Source organism: Medicago sativa, chromosome 7 (genome assembly GCF_051527215.1).
Source record: "Medicago sativa cultivar Bolivia chromosome 7, Bolivia_mono, whole genome shotgun sequence".
Classification (NCBI taxonomy): domain Eukaryota; kingdom Viridiplantae; phylum Streptophyta; class Magnoliopsida; order Fabales; family Fabaceae; genus Medicago; species Medicago sativa.
In genome coordinates, this window is record NC_140755.1 from 88,929,399 (window position 1) to 88,947,521 (window position 18,123).

Genomic DNA, 18,123 nt, shown 5'->3' on the forward strand with positions numbered 1-18,123 from the left:
TTAGTTTCATTTGAAAGAAAGAACTCAAGAGTAGTTTGAGATGTTATGTTTAGTCGAACATCTATTCCGTGCTATATTATTTCTATGCTTTGTTATTTTGTTATTGTAAGCAACTATATTGGTCTTTTATTGATTTATCAAATATTGGTTCTATATTATCTTGACGGGTCTTGGAATATTCATATTTTGATGATTGAATATTGGACATCACATAGTGAGTATGCTTGAATAGTTTAACACTTATAGTTGAAACAATCCATATGGCCATAACGCGCTTCACCATAGGCTACCGGCTACTGTTGTGGCATCCGTCCATATGACCTGCGGCTATCAGAAACAAATTTAGGGAAAACCGATAACCTCATTAATTTAAAAATCTTCCTTTTACAATGTAGTTAGTTAAATTCAGTTATATTATATATCTGTTACTTTAGTTAGTTAAATTCAGTCACATGCCTGTTAGTTTAGTTAGATATATTCTTGCCATTTTTCTGTTTCCAGTTAGTTTAGTTAGTTGATTTTCATTACTATTCATTCTTCCACACACTCATCACTTATTCTCACATTTTCTTCTTCTAGCTAGAGGTATTCTTGAGATCATACCTAGTTTGAGTTTCCCCAAGAACACAAGATCATGTTTCAGTGGCTTCGAAATTTAATTTGTCTTTGCACAAGCAAAAACTCCGCTGAAATTAATGAATTTGATGATGATCCTTTAGGGTGGTCAAGGGACATCGAAGAGCATCAGTCGGGCGAATTCTCAATGGCTGTGGTTCAGTCGAATGGTGTTATGGAGGATCGCAGCCAACTTGATGTTGGCCATAAAGCACTCTTTGTTGGAATTTACGATGGCCAAAATGGTGTCGTCGCTTCCAACTTCTTGAGGTAATAACCTCTTCTCAGTTCTACGTAGTGAGTATTCTTTTTATGAATATCTTGTCTGCATGCTTATGAGTAGGATAATTTTGTTTTGTCTTGATATTTGGATGCCCATCTGTTGCAGCAGCGAGAAAATCAGCATATACTAGTTTGCACCGAACTTTGATAAATTCTTTCAAGAAGTTAGGAGATATATATCATAGAATTTATGAGATGGGAAATGTTTTCTTAATTAAAAACATATAGAAACCAAGAAATTAAGCTTACTAGAAGTTCTTGTGTATGTTGTGCGAGGAATATGGATGACAACAGAATTAGGGAGTGAAAACAATTTTCCGCCGGTACAATTTTTACATTAACCAATACCAATTTTCCATGTTTGGCAGTTGGTCAGAGATCACAATGCTAATGTTGGAGGCATAAGTAAGGTAAGCAGATGTAAATGCATGTTTGAAGCGGGAACCATCCACTTTAAGCCCATCCTTCCAAGTCCCACAGTCGGAACTTGCGCCTTATGATTTTACCTGGCCTTTGCTATCAGCAGAACCCGCGATATACTCAAGAGTCTTAAAATACACTCATAAATTCATTATATTTGGATCTGGTGGACTTTTTAAATTGTTGATCAATGAGCAAGCAGCTAAAATTGTTCACACCAATCCACTCTTTATAATTGTAAAGAGTGCCACGTACGAAGGTATATGAATCTAGTCATTATGCTATTTGACTTTTTGTTTAAAATCCACGAGTTGAAACTCCCTAACTCGATACTTCAATCCGCACCATATTATTCAATAAAGTATTATCTTAAGCTGAAAGGATGATATAATATTGTAATTCTCATCAAAGTAAATAATACAATGTTTGTATAATGAATAAACTAACAACACCTTCACACCTTCAAAATTTATTATGATTACAAATAAAATAACAGAACAAAATTATTTGTTGTAGCAACAATCCAAATTCACTATAAATAAATTAAGACTACAGGATTATAAGCTGACATTGTCCTTTTACTTCATCTTTAAGCCTTTCATGAATAAAATCACGTTCAAACCAATAATTATTGGGGCCCGTTGTCCATCTTCCGGCGCCCATATAGAATTTGTCAAAAGAGCCGAAAGTAATTTTCTTAAGCGAATTCACATTCCTCAATAGGTGCCTAGCAGACTCAACTGCATTTATGGTGCATACATAACCATGCAACTCAACATATTTCAATTCTTTGTGAATAAACCCTGCATGTTCTTTTTTAAGGCCAACCACAGGTGAATTTCTAACCTGAAAATTGAAATATAACAATCATGATATTACATATGAAAATTTTAAAATTTGATCATGCATATAACACTAATGCAATACTTATTCATTATTTTAGTTGAAATAAGAGGTTGTTTATTATGATCAAGGGTCAGTTTGACAAGATTAAAACATATGTATATTGTATAAACTCATATGACTAAGTAAAACTGTTCAATATCATTCTTCTCTCATGAACTTAAAATATTTTTCATTTACTCCTTTAAGTAGCATTTGAGCTTACAACAAATGATTCTAGTGTTTGATATATTTCCCCTCATTTTTATGTTCATTATTTTAGTTGAAGAAAGTTAAATATAAATTAAAATATTCTTTTATTCAAATTTATCAGTTAATTCAACAATTAGTTTTATCAAACATTTCAATTTCAATCTTCTAGCTTGTGTCCCTGAAGATGTAGCTTAGTAGTAAAGGGTTGGGACACTGATTTAGTGGAAAGATTAGAAGAAGGAAAGAAAGTTAGTGGAAAGATCTACTTTCCATTGTTTGAAAGATCTACTTCCATTGTTTGGAACCCCTACAAATAAGAAAGGAAAGAAAGATTCAGGTGGGACCCACACAAAAATCCTTTCTTAGCTGGATTGGACGGAAACAAGAGGTGAGGCAATGTTTTGCTGAAAAAGACAAAAATAACCCTATTTAATATAATATTAACAGTATGTAACACATTCTTTTTTATGAAATAAACAATATATAATGTCCACAAAAGATAGTATATAATGTTGTGACAACAATACACATGTTAATATTCATCTTTCTCTTATCTTATTTTTTTGGCATGTGGTATAATATATATGTATTACTATTTCTATACAAGGGTATTTATGTCAATTAATAAAATAGATCTATCTTTCCTCTTACTTTCTGTTCTACTTTCTCTTCTACCAAACAACCAACAATCATATCACTTTCTACTCTCTTTCATTCCTTACACAATCTTTCCTTTCTCTTTCTTTCCTATCACTTTCATTCACCAACCAAACAAAGCCTAAAGGAGTTTAAGACGGATGTCCATAGTTCAATCCCTGACGACTAACATTTCCCCATGTCCTCTAACAATATTCTATTCTAACCAACTAACATCTACTTATAAAAAAAAAAAATCTGTTGTCTTGTCTACTCTAACATACATTGCAAACATTAATAAGGAAAACAAAACTTCTGGATTAAAGTCTATTTTAATCTCATCAAATCAAATTGATTTACATATAACATTTCGAAAACAATGATTCATAAAAAAAGTTAAGTTATAACATTTTCAAAACAAAAAAAAAAAACTAAAACTAAAGAGTTGAATAACTCACTGTGAGAGAGAGCTTTTGGAGATATGGAGATGCCATTAAAATATCTAAAAGCGAAGAGTGTCCCATATTTGGATTATATGCATCCTGGATAAATAATTCCAATTGTCTAAGATTTCGAAATTGACCGAAAACCTCCCTTGATTTTGCTATCTGTATACAAAGGTAATATTTAAAGTAAATTAAAAGTAACAAGTGACTCAATTAATTAAAAGAACCCTAGGCAGATTTATTTACAATGGTACAAATATGAGTTTTGAATGGCTCACCTGTGAATGGCTCGTGATCATTGATAGATTCTCAATCTGATCTAATATTGGAATTGGACCCAAGGAATTACCACTTTTCTTTACAGCTACATTCCAAAAAACCTTCAATAAGCTTGGAGCATTAACATCAAATATCTTCCTCCTTTGACCACTAATACTATATTCAAAGGATGAGAGATTCAATGCATCAATAGTTATCTTGTAAGGATGTCCTCCATGGCAACAATCAATTATTTTCAAATGACGCAATTTTCGACTAGTAATTTCCATTTCACGATTGATCGGGGAGTTCATCAAGGTGAGGTCCTCGAGTTGGATACATTCTTTAAACAACGGAGGTAAGACAAAAGTTGGGAGACATTCATAGAGTCCATCCAACACAATTGTTGTAACATTTTTCAATCCAGAAAATCCAATACGTTCGGAAATATTGCGACCTCTGAAGCAAAATTTAGACAACATAGGAGCCTTGATGATATCTATATTCGGCAGGCCGCGTTTAAAACACTTAACAATGTTCAAATGAAACAATGTTCGACCGAATATTTTCAAGTCAGTGAAAATAGTACAGGCATCAAGGGTGAAGTCTTCAAGATGGACGCAGTTGGAAAACAGACCTTGAATCAGATCATGATTCGCATCAATTAGACACAACACAAGAGTTCTCAAATTCTTCAATCCAGAGAAGTCCATAGGTGTTAATATGCAACAGTAAGCTAAGTGCAGATACATCAGAGAATTAGTGTTAGATAAGAGGGTAAAAGAAAATTCGTATCGATCCTCTTCCTTAACAAAATCAGTATCCTTAGTTTTATCTGAGAATATCAATTCAATACATTTGGCACCTTTAGCAATTCCTTGGGAAATCAATCTATCAATTACATCACTATGTTCATCCCCTAATGGAAAATTTACTCGAATTGAATTGATCGCTGCACCTTGATAATGCAGCATGAATTGATTCAATCTTGTGGCAAATTGAGGTTGGAGCCTTTGAAAGAGTGGAATGTCTTTTGGTAACTCTTGAAGTGTATTATTACATTCAAACATATTATGGAAATCAAAATTGAGGTCCATTCTTAATCCCCATTCGTGAAGCCAGTGTTTGGACAATGTGCTAGTTTTCACCAAATCCTTCAAAGTTAACTTGGAAAATATATGCGACAAAACACAATTTGGCAACTCACTCTTGAGATCTTTACAATTCTCCATTGCTCCTGCTGCAAGCAATAATGAACACACACAAGACTATGAATAAATAGCATAATCAATCAATCAATCAAACAGACCTATATTTGAGACAAATACAAACAAAACAATTGTGATAGAACTATATACTATGTTAATTAATTCATCATGATGCTAAAGCAGATACACAACACACAAGCAATTATTGAATAAATTAAGATTCCAACTAAAACCTACAAAAGAAAATTGGGTTGCAGGATTTATATGTTAAATATACTGCTAAGTGAGATGATTTGAAAAAGATTACAAAACTCGAATACAATATGATGTTTATAAGGATTACATACCAGAAGTAATATACATCACTTATCACTGTAGAAGACACTGAATCTTTCAGAGTTTCAGTCGGTTGTTATAAGGATTTACAAATCCTTTGAATCGATAACCTTGAGTTTCATCTTTACATATACTTAGATATTTCTACTCTTAATGCTTAAGGACTAAGCATCTTATCAGCTAAGTAAATAGCCTTATTCATTAAGTAAATCGCAAAAGGTAGTGATAATGAAAACATAGGCATAGGCGGTGCATCATACTTCTCAAGTCTTCTAGATTTTGCTTGATTTAATTTCTAACACAAGCTCATAATTTACTTTCTTTAACGTATTAAAAAAGGGGACAAACGGACACGAGAAATTAATTTATACTTAAATATAAAAATCAGACAGACGGATACGAGACGCTAATCTATTTTATATGTGTGTGTGTGGGTGGGTGTGTGTGGGTGGGTGTGTGTGGGTGATTTTGATGTAGTATTCTCCTTCCAATTAAACTCTTCTTTTAGACTATTATTGTAATTACAATTTTAATTTTTTTTATAATATTATTTAAATCTTTAATTCAAAAACAAGTTAAATCTTATTATAATAGGAATAATTCCACAGTAATAGGGAGGATATAATAACTTAAGTCTTTATTTGTTTTTAGTATATTTTTAAAAATTATATTCAAATTCGATAAAATAAACATATAGTTGAGCGCAAAAGAAAAACCAAAAGACAGACACGTAAGTGCAATAAATAACGAAAAAACGGGAATATCATTGTTCGTCTTGACAATAGTGTGTATAAAGGGGATACATAGCCTGAACTGACTTTTTCTTTCTATTTTATCATTCATTTAAACTATTTTATCTTTTTTTATAATATTATTTAAATTATTAATTAAAAAATAGTCAAATCCCATTAAAAGATTTATTTTTTAAAAAAGAAAAGAAAATCCCATTAAAAAGTGTTTTTTTTTTGTGGTAGTCAGGGTTTGAACCCCAGACCTTGCATATATTATGCATTGTATATACTAAAATTGATGTATATATACAATTAAGATCGTTTCGTTAGATCTAGAAAAGCGAATGAACGTGCATGTTTTTTTCGCTTGTATAATATAATTAGGGTTTATTATTTTGATTAAATTATTGGAGGTCATACATTAGAGCAAAAGTTTTTCCGGGGTGATCGACAATGAAGTTGACACCAACTTTTTAAGATAGACACGTTCTTAGAAATGAAGAAAATTATTTCTTGTGCTTGTGGTTTTAATTTGCTAATAATTTTTACATTACCATAGTTTTATACTTTTGGTCTAAACTGATAGGTATTGTTGTTTTTGAATGAGTTAGCATATATTTGCACAAAGACGTTAGTGTTATATCGTCATGTATAGCGTAACACTGTTTTAAAATGGAAGTTTGATGAGGAAATGATTAAGAATTCCGGAAGATTCAATGAGTAACTACTCGGGAAGTCTGCCGAAATCAGTACCAACGAGAAGAAAGAGCTCTTCAAATGGCAGCTCCTCCGTGGTGGAAAGGAGGTCGCAGAAAGTCGGTGTTGCTCTGGTTGTTCAGTGTTAGATATATCAGAAATAACTATGCAAATAATTTACAAGAATTTGATCAATGATATTTTTTAGGCTCTGTGTTGACTGCTTGAATAATTTACAAGCTATGCAAATTCCTGATCAGATGAAAGCAAACCCGCCTTACGTATATTGCACTATCGATTTAATTCAATGATTATGTTTTTCTTTCTTTTTGAATTCAAGTATCAATTAAAATGTAGTCTTTTGACTTTGTTGCTTTACAAATTAGTACAAACTGGAAACATGAAAGTGTACATTAAATCTCTATCATTAAGCAATAACCACATAAGGTTAAGTGGAGTTGTATTCAAGTGATTTTGGAGCTGAAGATTGTCATGTCTTCCTTGCAAGCAAATACAAAGGAATTAGAAAAATTTAGATCCATTTTCTTATTAAAATGAAATAAATGCAATAGCTTCAGAAAAAGTCTAAGACTTCAAGTGACTTGCTATTTTTCTTATGGAAAATAAAATGCCTTCTACAACAGTTAAGAATCTTACTAATAACAAGGGGCACCGCAACTTAGGATTTGGATTCTCTTATGTTATATGGTCATTGATTGACGATTCACTAAAGATTGAATGAATTGTATTTTACAACTTATTTTAAGGATGATTTGATCAAATCAGAAAACAAGTCACCAGGTTTTCATTTGACAATTAAGATCGGCTAGGGATTGGCGACGAATTAACATTTTTGCCGGGAACCAGATAAAATTGCTTCTTAAATTTGTTTGCTAGGGATTGGCTACGAATTAGCTACCAAAATAGTTACATTTTTAATTGTTACTAATAAGACTCTTAAGGGTTACTAAAACCATTTACTAACACGGGCTTTACCTAACATTTATCAAATGTTACAAGATCTAAATAGTAACATCTGTTTTTGATTTAGTTACAATTTTCAAGTGTTACTAAATCTCATATATGTTGTAGTGAGAAATGAACCTGCGGTTTTATAAGCAACCTTCATATACTCTTGATGAAACAAGTTTCAGAGTGTATGACTTGATATTCATTTTACCGAGGATACTAATAGTCTGTTTGTTTCCATGTTGCCTTTTCTCTAGACATGCGGAATCTAAAAGCCACCCTTTCGTATCTTCAAATGTTACACTTGCGTCGAGTTGACAAGGAAAAGCTCAACAAACATTCTTTAGGCAAATAACTTCTACATTTGAGTCTGATAAATGTAACTCAGTTGACAACTTCTAATAACTTCTTTGTTAAAGTATTATTATAAGTTGAAAGGATGAGTTATGAGGCCCCTAATATGGACCTCATTTTTTAGAGTCCACTCATGATCTTTAATAATTGACCGGCTATAGCAGGTATATTTTATTCCTTTCCAATTTAAATTTTTTCATATTTTGCCTCTATATCATCATTCCATCACTTCATTTCACACCGTACACCTAATTCTTCACTCCATTCCTTTCATGTAAATCTTTATGAGTAGCAGTGGTGGGACAAGATCTTGATTGTCTTTGAAGTTGGCGATCTTGTTTCCAACGAACACTTTTTCCTTGGTAATTAGGAATGATTTGGGGGAATGCAAATTGCAATGACTTGAAGCAAATAGAAGTTGGTGGCTTTAATGAAACTGGAAGTAGATAGTTTATCAGATTAAACCTTTCGGAGGCAAGATCTCCTACAAATACTTTTGTCATCATTGTGTTTCCAAACTGTGATTCATTGTTTGTTGTTGTTGCTATGTCTCGTCAACCTATGAATGGGGAAATTGACGTTGTAGTAATAAAAAGTGGGTTGCGAATTGGATGATTAATTCATTTTTTGATTCCATGGTAGTTGTTATGAATTATGGAATTAACTTGGTCGAGGTTTCCAGCACAACAACTGAACATCTTACTTGTTTGAAGTTTTCTCTCAATTTGTATAGTTTAAATGGGAAAGAACGGAATCTACCCACTATAGTAGGTCAATTAGTAAGGACCATGGATGGACCTTAAAAATAGAGGTCCATATTAGGGGCTCCTGATGATTTAATATTGTAATTTATATCAAATTAAATTATATAATTTTGTACAATGAATAAACTTACAATACCTTCACACCTTCAAAATTTATTATGATTACAAATAAAATAACACAACAAAATTGTATATTGTAACAACAACGCAAAATTCACTATAAATAAACTAAGACTACAAGATTATAAGCTGACATTCTCCTTTTACTTCATCTTTAAGCCTTTCATGAATAAAATTACGTTCAAACCAATAACTATTGGAACCCTTAGTCCATCTTTCGGCGCCTATATAAAATTTGTCATGAGAGCCAAATGTAATTCTCTTAAGCGAAATCACATTCCTCAATAGGTGCCTAGCAAACTCAATTGCATTTATGGTGCATACACAACCATGCAACTCAACATATTTCAAATCTTTGTGAAAAAACCCTGCATGCTCTCTTTTAAGGCCAACCACAGGTGAATTTCTAACCTGAAATTTGAAAAATAACAGTCATGATATTGCACATGAAAATTTTAAAATTTGATGATGCATATAACACTAATGCAATACTTATTCATTATTTAAGTTGAAATAAGAGGTTGTTTATTATGATCAAGGATCCGTTTGACAAGATTAAAGTCAATTTTAATTTCAACATATCAAATTTATTACATATTACTATTTAGAAAATGATGATTCATAAAGAAATTAAGTTTTTTTAGGGATAAAGAGTTATAACATTTTAAAAAAAAAACTAAAAGTAAAGAGTCGAAAAACTCACCGTTAGAGAAAGTTTTTGGAGATGTTGAGAAGCCATTAAAATATCTAAAAGCGAAAAGTATCCCATATTTGGATCATATGCTTCGTCGATAAATAACTCCAATTGTCTAAGGTTTTGATATTGACCGAAGACCTCATTTAATTTTGTTATCTGTATACACATGTAATATTTAAAGTAAATTAAAAATAAATTAAAAGAAACAAGAGACTCAATTAATTAAAAGAAACCTAGGCAATCAATAGAGACAACAAACATGAGTTTCTTTTTGTATGGCTCACCTGAGAATGGCTCGTGATCATAGATAGATTCTCAATTTGATGTAATATTGGAATTGGACCTAAGGAATATCTATTTTTCTCTCTTGCAGCTGCATTCCAAAAAACCTTCAATAAGCTTGGAGCCATAACATCAAATATCCTCCTCCTATGACCACTATATTCAAAGGATGAGAGATTCAATGCATCAATAGTTATCTTATAAGGATATAAATCATCATTGCCACAATCAATTATTTTCAAATGACGCAATTTTAGACTGGTAATTTCCATTTCACGATCGATTAGGCAGTTCTTCAAGGTGACGTCCTTGAGATGGAGACATTCTTGAAACAACTGTGGCAAGACTCGAGTTTGGAGACATTCATAGAGTCCTTCAAACACAATTATTGTCACATATTTCAATCCAGAAAATCCAATAGGTTTAGAAAATTGACCACCTCTGAAGCTAAATTTAGACAACATATGAGTCTTAATCTTCATTGGGTGGACCTCATGATCTTTACTAGAATAATCAAAGGATAAGAGATTTGATGCAATGATATCTATATTCCGCTGGCGGTAAACCCCACAGTTAACAATGTTCAAATGACACAATGTTGGACCGATTATTTTCAAGTCAGTGACGATATCACAATCATCTAGGGTGAAGTCTTCAAGATGGACGCAGTTGGAAAACAGACCCTGAAGTAGATCCTGCTTCACACCAATTAGACACAACACAAGAGTTCTCAAATTCTTGAATCCAGAGAAGTCCATAGGTGTTAATATACGACAGTACGCTAAATGCAAATACATCAGAGAATTAGTGTTCGATAAGAGGGTAAAAGAAAATTTGTATCGATCCATTCCCTTGACAAAATCAGTATCCTTAGTTTTATCTGAGAATATCAATTCAATACGTTTGGCACCTTTAGCGATTCCTTGGGAAATCAATCTATCAATTACATCACTATGGTCATCCCCCAATGGAAAATTTACTCGAATTGAATTGATCGCTGCACCTTGATAATGCAGCATGAATTGATTCAATCTTGTGGCAAATTGAGGTTGGAGCCTTTGAAAGAGTGGAATGTCTTCTGGTAACTCTTGAAGTGTATTATAGTCAAACATGTTATGAAGATCGAAATTGAGGTCCATTCTTAATCCCCATTCTTGAAGCCAATGCTTGGACAATGTGCTAGTTTTCACCAAATCCTTCAAAGTTAACTTGGAAAAGATGCGCGACAAAACACAATTTGGCAACTCACTCTTGAGATTTTTACACTTCTTCATTGCTTCAGCTGCAAGCAATAACGAACACACACACAAGACTTTAAATTAATAGCATAATCAATCAATCAAACACAGCACAAACAATTGTTGTAGAACTATATTCTATACGTTAATTAATTCATACTGATGCTAAAGCAGATACACATCACACAAGCAATTATTGAATAAATTAAGATTCCAACTAGAACCTACAAAAGAAATTTGGGTTGCAGGATATTTATTTGTTAAATAAATTAAGATATACTGCTAAGTGAGATGATTTGATGAAGATATGTTTATAAGGATTACATACCAGAAGGAATATACAGCACTTATCACGGTAGAAGGAAGACGCTGAAGCTTTCAGAATTTCAATCGGTTTGGATTTACAAATCCTTTGGATCGATATATAAAAGCGTGTATGTTATGTTGTTTGTTTTTTTTTTTTTTGTTATAAAATATGTTGCAGTGTTGGTGTCGTCGATCAAGATAAGAATAGTTTGTTACAATTTTAAAACACAATCATATAAACCTATTTTTTTTTTTTTGGTAAAAAACATACACCCCTATAATTTTAAACAAAATCAAAATTTAATAAAAAAAATATTGTTTATAATTTACACATTTTAGCATAATAAAAAGATCAGACAAACTTGTAATTTACACGCTTTAACGCAATAAAGAGACCAAACAATTGGGCACCCGACACTAGACAATATTTGTTTGTTACCACACAAAATATATCGTGTAACAAACACGATATGAGTATATGTCCAGTTTTTGTACCTTTATCCTTAAAAAAGTGTAACAAGCTATATCAAATTATATGTCACTATAAATATAATCAATAAGAAAATGATCGTTAAAATAAAAAAAAATTATCACTATTTTTTTTATTTTACATACAGACAAACCATAATACGCCGAGTTGATAAATAATTTCGTTATATGCTTTGACAATAATTTTAAGATAAATTGATGTATGAATAATTTCCATTAATATTTAAAAATTTAAATCAAAATTATTAAAACAAAAAAACAGGGTCACTATAAAAATTTAATAATAATATTCAAATCTTTAATAAAAAAAAATTAAATCTCTTTTATTTAACGACCAGAAAGTTAAATCTCATTATAATAGCGCAATAAAAAAGCAGGGTCATTTTTTCGCTCTTTTTATTACGCTAACGTTTGAAAATTATAAACGATGCTTTTTCATGAAATTTTAATTTTGATTAAAATTAAAAATATAAATACTTTTTGCTTTTAAATTATAACAAATCAAATGAATCATGATTATCTATTTCAATGAAACAAACAAATATAACAAAAAGAAAATATAATCTAAATTCTTATTTTTTTTTTTAATGACATCAACAACAATCTTTATTATAGAAAAAGTTATTGTTTAAGGGTATAATTGGGATAATGAAAAAGTAAGTATAGATACACTAATCTAGTTTGTTACACTTTTTAAATGATAAAGGAAAAAATTGGACATTTGTGTTTATTACACTTTTATTTTAATATTTAAATTTATTCTTATCTATTTATTACATGTGTTGTTTGTATTGAAAATTGAGGGTATTTTCGGAAAGAAAAATTCAACCCAAAAATGCTGAAAGAGGTAGTTTTCTTTGCATATGGTATAGATACATAGTTTGACCGGCTTTATCTTCCTATTTTATACTTCATTTAAACTATTTTATCTACTTTTATAACGAAAAAAACGGAAATATCAATGTCGTCTTGAGAGTAGTGTATATAAAGGGGATACATGGTATGGACTGACTTTTTCTTTCTATTTTATCATTCATTTAAACTATTTTATCTTTTTTTATAATATTATTTAAATTATTAATTAAAAAAATGGTCAAATCCCATTAATTTTTTTTTTATTATGAAAGAAAATCCCATTAAAAGATGAACTACTCCACTGCAACGAACCGAACCTCAAAAAAAAAAAAAACTCCAATACAAGGAATGATTTTTTTTTATAGTTTCTTTATTACAAGAAATGATATTAAACAATATAAAAAGACTTCATTTAATATTATTTATCAAAAATATTTGATCATTGTATATACTAAAATTGATGTATATACAATTAAGATCGTTAGATCTAGAAAAGCGAATGGACATGCACTCCTTTTCGCTTGTATAATATAATTAGGGTTTATTATTTTGATAAAATTATTGGCGATCATACATTAGAGCAAAATTATTGGTGATTGACGATGAAGTTGACACCAACTTTTTAAGATAGACATGTTCTTAGAAATGAAGAAAATTAATCCCTGTGGTTCTAAATTGCTAATAGTTTTGTACTTTTGGTCTAAACTGATAGGTATTGTTGTTTTTGAATGAGTTAACATATATTTGCATAAAGACGTTAGTGTTATATTGTCATGTACAGCGTAACACTGTTTTAAAATGTAAGTTTGATGAGGAAATAATCGAGAATTCCGGAAGATTCAATGAGTAACTACTCGGGAAGTCTGCTGAAATCAGTACCAACGAGAAGAAAGAGCTCTTCAAATGGCAGCTCCTCCGTGGTGGAAAGGAGGTCGCAGAAATTCGGTGTTGCTCTGGCTGTTCAGTGTTAGATATATCAGAAATAACTATGCAAATAATTTACAAGAATTTGATCAATGATATTTTTTAGGCTCTGTGTTGACTGCTTGAATAATTTACAAGCTATGAAAATTCCTGATCAGATGAAAGCAAACCCGCCTTACGTATATTGCACTATCGATTTAATTCAATTATTATCTTTTTTGTTTCTTTTTCAATTCAAGTATCAATTAAAATGTAATCTTTTGACTTTGTTCCCTTGCAAATTAGTACAAACTGGAAACATGAAAGTGTATGTTAAATCTCTATCATTAAGAAATAAGCACATAAGAAGAATTTAAAAAAACTTACACATCCATTTTTTTCAAATGAAGTAAATGCAATAGCTTCAGAAAAAGTCTTAGACTTCAAGTGACTTTCTATTTTTGTTATGGAAAATAAAATGCCTTTTACAACAGTTAAGAATCTTACTGATAACTTAGATTTGGATTCTCTTCTGTTATATGGTCATGGATTGACGATTCACTAAAGATCGGATGAATTGTATTTTAAAACTTATTTTAAGGATGATTTGATCAAATCAGAAAACAAGACCCCATATTTTCATTTGACAATTAAAATCGCTTAACTACATGATTATTTGTTTTCTTTGAGTATAGAGAAACCAACTGACGGTTTTATTAGCAACCTTCACATACTCTTGATGATGAAACAAAACAGAGAAGAACTATTTTCAGCAAATTGCGGTAAGCAAATTTTAGTTTCTGTCAACACTTGATAGTGACCATAGTTTCAACAAAATATTAATAATAAATTGATGAGTAAAATTGTTCCACTTTCAGCTGTTCTTAGAGTTGTCGGTGCTGAAATTCTTCAAGCAGGTTATAAATGCTAGATAGGAGAGTGAGGTTCATACTTTAAGTTGCAATTTACCTTTTCATTAATATATTTTGCTTCTATATTTTAACTGTCAATTCATATCGCTTACTCTTGTTCCGTGAAGCCTGGATACTTCAAAATTGGTGATGCATCCGTATTAGATAGTGATACTTCGTGGATCCATGCATATATGTATATTCTTGAGCATTAGAATTGTTGTTTAATTCTTTTTAAATATTTTATCAAATACGTACGAGATACTTATGGATATCTTAGGAAAAATGAGTGGTATCAAAAGGGTGAGACAAGATTATGGTACATTGTTGGAGAAGTACATGATCCATTCAAGAAGGTATTGGACTTCTTGAATTGACATAGTTCCCTCTTGATGAACCAGATTTAGAGGCCATCTATTTTATGAATGATGCTAATGATGGAGAAAAGACTGAATCAGTTAATTAGAAAATATTTATTAGTGATGGTTTTGAATTGTTAACTGGCTATTGCATAGAAACAAATGCTTGTTTTGAGTTTTTTTCAATGAAGTTTTTGTTGATATCCTATAATGAGTTAAAATATATTATGAAATTGTGATTGTTGTAATTGTATCCTTAAGTTCAAAAATATTGTGTATGTGATCATATGGCATCTGTCCTATGTATTCGAGCTTCATAACTCTTGTTGCAGCATTAAGCTTTAAAAATAATTGGGGACAATAAATGTTACAGGCCAAAATGGTTTGTGTAGTTTAGTTCACTTTTTCGATTGGTTATTATGTTTTAGGCTCTTTTTGAGGGTTTGGAGGCGGGGGGGATGGGAGGGCTTATTAGAGAGGAGAGCAGAGGAATAAATAGATAAAATTTTCACCTTTTTTAAAAGAGTGTTTTTGTAGATAATGATAAATGAACGTTTGTGATTAATTTATTTTTAATACTGAGAGTATTATAATTGAATTTGGAGAATTTATCCATTCCCTCCAAAATCCTCTATCAAAGCAATTTTTGAGTTCCCCCAATTTAGGGAAATTTTATATTGTGAATAAACCCCACAAAGTCCTCCCCTAAGGGGACAATACTTATTTATTATTAATGTTATCCTATATAATTTAAAATTTTAAGAGAACTTTTCAGCTATGTTTCTTACTCTGTTAGTTAGAAACTTAGAATCAGTTATATATCAGTTAGTTGATTGTGTGTGTTACTTTAGTTAGTTAAATTCTGTTATATATCTTTTAGTTAAGTTAGTTAGTTTTTTACAATTTTTTAATTATATACCAGTTAGTTAATTTCCATTCTTATATAAACAAAATTCATTCATTCTTGAACCCTTTTCTTTTTCCCAACAACACAAGAACACAGCTCATTCATTCATTCACCCTCTTGCTTTCTCATTCATTCTTTTCTCTCTCTTTTCATATTTTCTCTCTACTCACATTTTCTTGTCTTCAAGAAAGTGAAAATAATGATGAATGATGATGTTGCTGATGTTTTAGATAGTGATCCTTTAGCATGGTCTGAGGAACTGCAATCACATTTCTGTGGAAAATTTTCCACAGCTTCGGTGCAAGCAAACATTAATATGGAAGATCGCTCGCAGGTGGAGCTTTGTAGATATGCAACGTTTGCTGGTCTATATGATGGTTGCAAAGGCGACACAGCTTCAGAGTACCTCAGCAAACATGTGTTTCCTACCCTATTGAGTGAGTCTTTCATTTCGCATTCATTTCTTTCTTGTTTGGATGATTTTTAACTTGTTTGTTGAAGAAAATTGAACTTAAATATAAAGGAATTAAGTGATAATATATCCAAGATTGGGGAGATGAAAATAGTTTCTGAATTATAAACAATGAAGAAATCAAGAAAAATATTCTTTCTTGTGCTTGTGGTGCTAAATTGCTAATAATTTTTCCATTACCATATTTTTGTACTTTTGGTCTGGTTTGATAGGGTATAGATGTTTTTGAATGAGTTAACATGTAGTATACATAAAATATCTGCATAAAGTTGACATGTAAAATATATTTGTATAAAGTTGGTGTTGTATTGTCATGTGTAGTGTAGCACTGTCTTAAAAGAAAATCTGGTGAAGTAATAATAATCTGGTGACGAAATTTGACCAAAACATACAAAAATAAGGACCGTTAATATCAACAAAGTGCTAATAATTTTTATGTTTAATTAACTGTATCATTGCAGGGCATGTTAAGAATAAAGCTGAAAATGTGTGGGGTGTTAATGATGTAGCTGATGATATCTTGAGGCAAGTTATTTATGAGACTGAAGCAAAATTTACCGAATTCGCTCAAATTGGTTATGAGCAGGAGGGACAGTTGAACATGAGTGTTGTCAGTTCCAGCTGTCTAATTTGTATGATTTGGCGAGGTAAAATTTATCTCGCAAATGTTGGAGGTTCTCGTGCGATAATTGTTTCCCATAAGGGTGTAAATTCAACTAAAAGGCTGTGTGTGGAACAAATGGTCAGAGACCATAATTGTGAAAATTTGAATATTCAAGAGGAACTGGCTATAAGGTATCCATATGATGCAGATGGTATTTGCCTCAAAAGATTTGGTTCAATGCGTGTTAAGGGGTTAAGTGAGGTATTATTTTGCATTGTTTTGATTTGTTCTAAAAGGTTTGCACTTGCATCTTTATTTCTAAAGTATGCTTATATTTTCATTTCTATAACAGATCAGCAGATGCATAGGCAATGCATACATGAAAAGGGCTCCGTTTACTACGGTGGCTTCATTCCAAGCCCCACCGGGGGAATGTGTTCCTATACCTTTTATAGAGCCTTTACTATCAGCAGATCCTGAGATCCATTCAAGAGTGTTAAAAGACACCGACGAATTCATAATACTTGCAACTAGTGGATTTTGGAAGTTGCTCACAAATGAGCAAGCTGCAAAGATTGTATGCGAAAATCCACGAGAGGTATATCTCTGGATTGATTTACGATTTATTGATCATTATGTTTGATAGTTTGCCAACTTTTGTTTTTTATTTTTTTTGGTGTAGGGAATTGCAAAGAAGCTTGCTTTTTATGCTATAGAAGCTGCTACTCATAAATGGGGACAGCATTACAGTGATATAGTACTATTTCCCAAGGGAAGGGGCCCTAGTGGCTGGCCAGCAGTTTCCTCTAAAGTAGCTAGGACGGTTTATCACGACGATATCACTGTGATAGTTATGTACCTCGATATGAATATGGATACGGATCCCAAAGTAGAAAGCAAGAGTTATAGGAGTTACTCTGAGTTCAATAGAGAGTCAGTTTTTAGTGAGTTTGATGATGGTACGTGGTGAGCCATAGAAGAATTATAGTTAACAGATATAGATAAGGAAGGGTGTGAAGCCGGAGGTCAGGTCCTATAGAGGCTATGATGACACTGTTCGACGATCAGAGTTTGCAGATTACTTTCATAATAATGTCTCTGCCTTAGTGAGAAACGATAGTTTGTTCATTTACTCGGTTCTGTTGTAAGTGTTACAATAACTATGACATT

At 31.5% G+C, this 18,123-nt stretch overlaps 3 protein-coding genes across 4 annotated transcripts; 1 reads left to right on the plus strand and 2 right to left on the minus strand.

The window, feature by feature from the left end:
- Positions 1-634: 634 nt before the first annotated feature.
- On the plus strand, positions 635-17,923 carry LOC146909926 (putative protein phosphatase 2C 43). Its single transcript, XM_085729388.1, has 5 exons — positions 635-885; positions 16,676-16,679; positions 16,822-17,214; positions 17,306-17,551; positions 17,636-17,923. The coding sequence occupies exons 1-5, from the start codon at positions 635-637 to the stop codon at positions 17,921-17,923; spliced, it is 1,182 nt and encodes a 393-aa protein (XP_085585514.1).
- Positions 1,690-5,441, minus strand: LOC146909927 (putative F-box/FBD/LRR-repeat protein At5g44950). Of its 2 annotated transcripts, none has more exons than XM_085727238.1 (4): positions 5,308-5,441; positions 3,773-4,992; positions 3,507-3,656; positions 1,690-2,163 (listed from the first exon to the last, which is right to left on the minus strand). In XM_085727238.1, exons 1-4 carry the CDS (start codon positions 5,321-5,323, stop codon positions 1,867-1,869), a joined length of 1,683 nt encoding a protein of 560 aa, XP_085583364.1. In that variant the 5' UTR covers positions 5,324-5,441; the 3' UTR covers positions 1,690-1,866. The 2 variants fall into 2 exon arrangements, with proteins under 2 accessions (XP_085583364.1, XP_085583365.1); XM_085727239.1 differs by having other exon boundaries at positions 2,026-2,816.
- LOC146909928 (F-box/FBD/LRR-repeat protein At1g13570-like) lies at positions 9,045-11,183 on the minus strand. The gene is made up of 3 exons (XM_085726702.1): positions 9,912-11,183; positions 9,634-9,783; positions 9,045-9,341 (listed from the first exon to the last, which is right to left on the minus strand). Exons 1-3 carry the CDS (start codon positions 11,181-11,183, stop codon positions 9,045-9,047), a joined length of 1,719 nt encoding a protein of 572 aa, XP_085582828.1.
- Positions 17,924-18,123: the final 200 nt, after the last annotated feature.

What these genes read in the sequence shown, in the direction of transcription:
- LOC146909926 (XM_085729388.1), top strand. Translation starts at nt 635, where the DNA reads ATGTTTCAGTGGCTTCGAAATTTAATTTGTCTTTGCACAAGCAAAAAC. An exon ending in GTGTTAAGGGGTTAAGTGAG is followed by an intron (nt 17,215 to 17,305) that starts GTATTATTTTGC and finishes TTTCTATAACAG; the next exon opens with ATCAGCAGATGCATAGGCAA. An exon ending in TATGCGAAAATCCACGAGAG is followed by an intron (nt 17,552 to 17,635) that starts GTATATCTCTGG and finishes TTTTTGGTGTAG; the next exon opens with GGAATTGCAAAGAAGCTTGC.
- LOC146909927 (XM_085727238.1), bottom strand. An exon ending in TGATCACGAGCCATTCACAG is followed by an intron (nt 3,657 to 3,772) that starts GTGAGCCATTCA and finishes CTTTGTATACAG; the next exon opens with ATAGCAAAATCAAGGGAGGT. An exon ending in TCCAAAAGCTCTCTCTCACA is followed by an intron (nt 2,164 to 3,506) that starts GTGAGTTATTCA and finishes TTCAATTTTCAG; the next exon opens with GTTAGAAATTCACCTGTGGT.
- LOC146909928 (XM_085726702.1), bottom strand. Translation starts at nt 11,183, where the DNA reads ATGAAGAAGTGTAAAAATCTCAAGAGTGAGTTGCCAAATTGTGTTTTG. An exon ending in TGATCACGAGCCATTCTCAG is followed by an intron (nt 9,784 to 9,911) that starts GTGAGCCATACA and finishes ATGTGTATACAG; the next exon opens with ATAACAAAATTAAATGAGGT. An exon ending in TCCAAAAACTTTCTCTAACG is followed by an intron (nt 9,342 to 9,633) that starts GTGAGTTTTTCG and finishes TTCAAATTTCAG; the next exon opens with GTTAGAAATTCACCTGTGGT.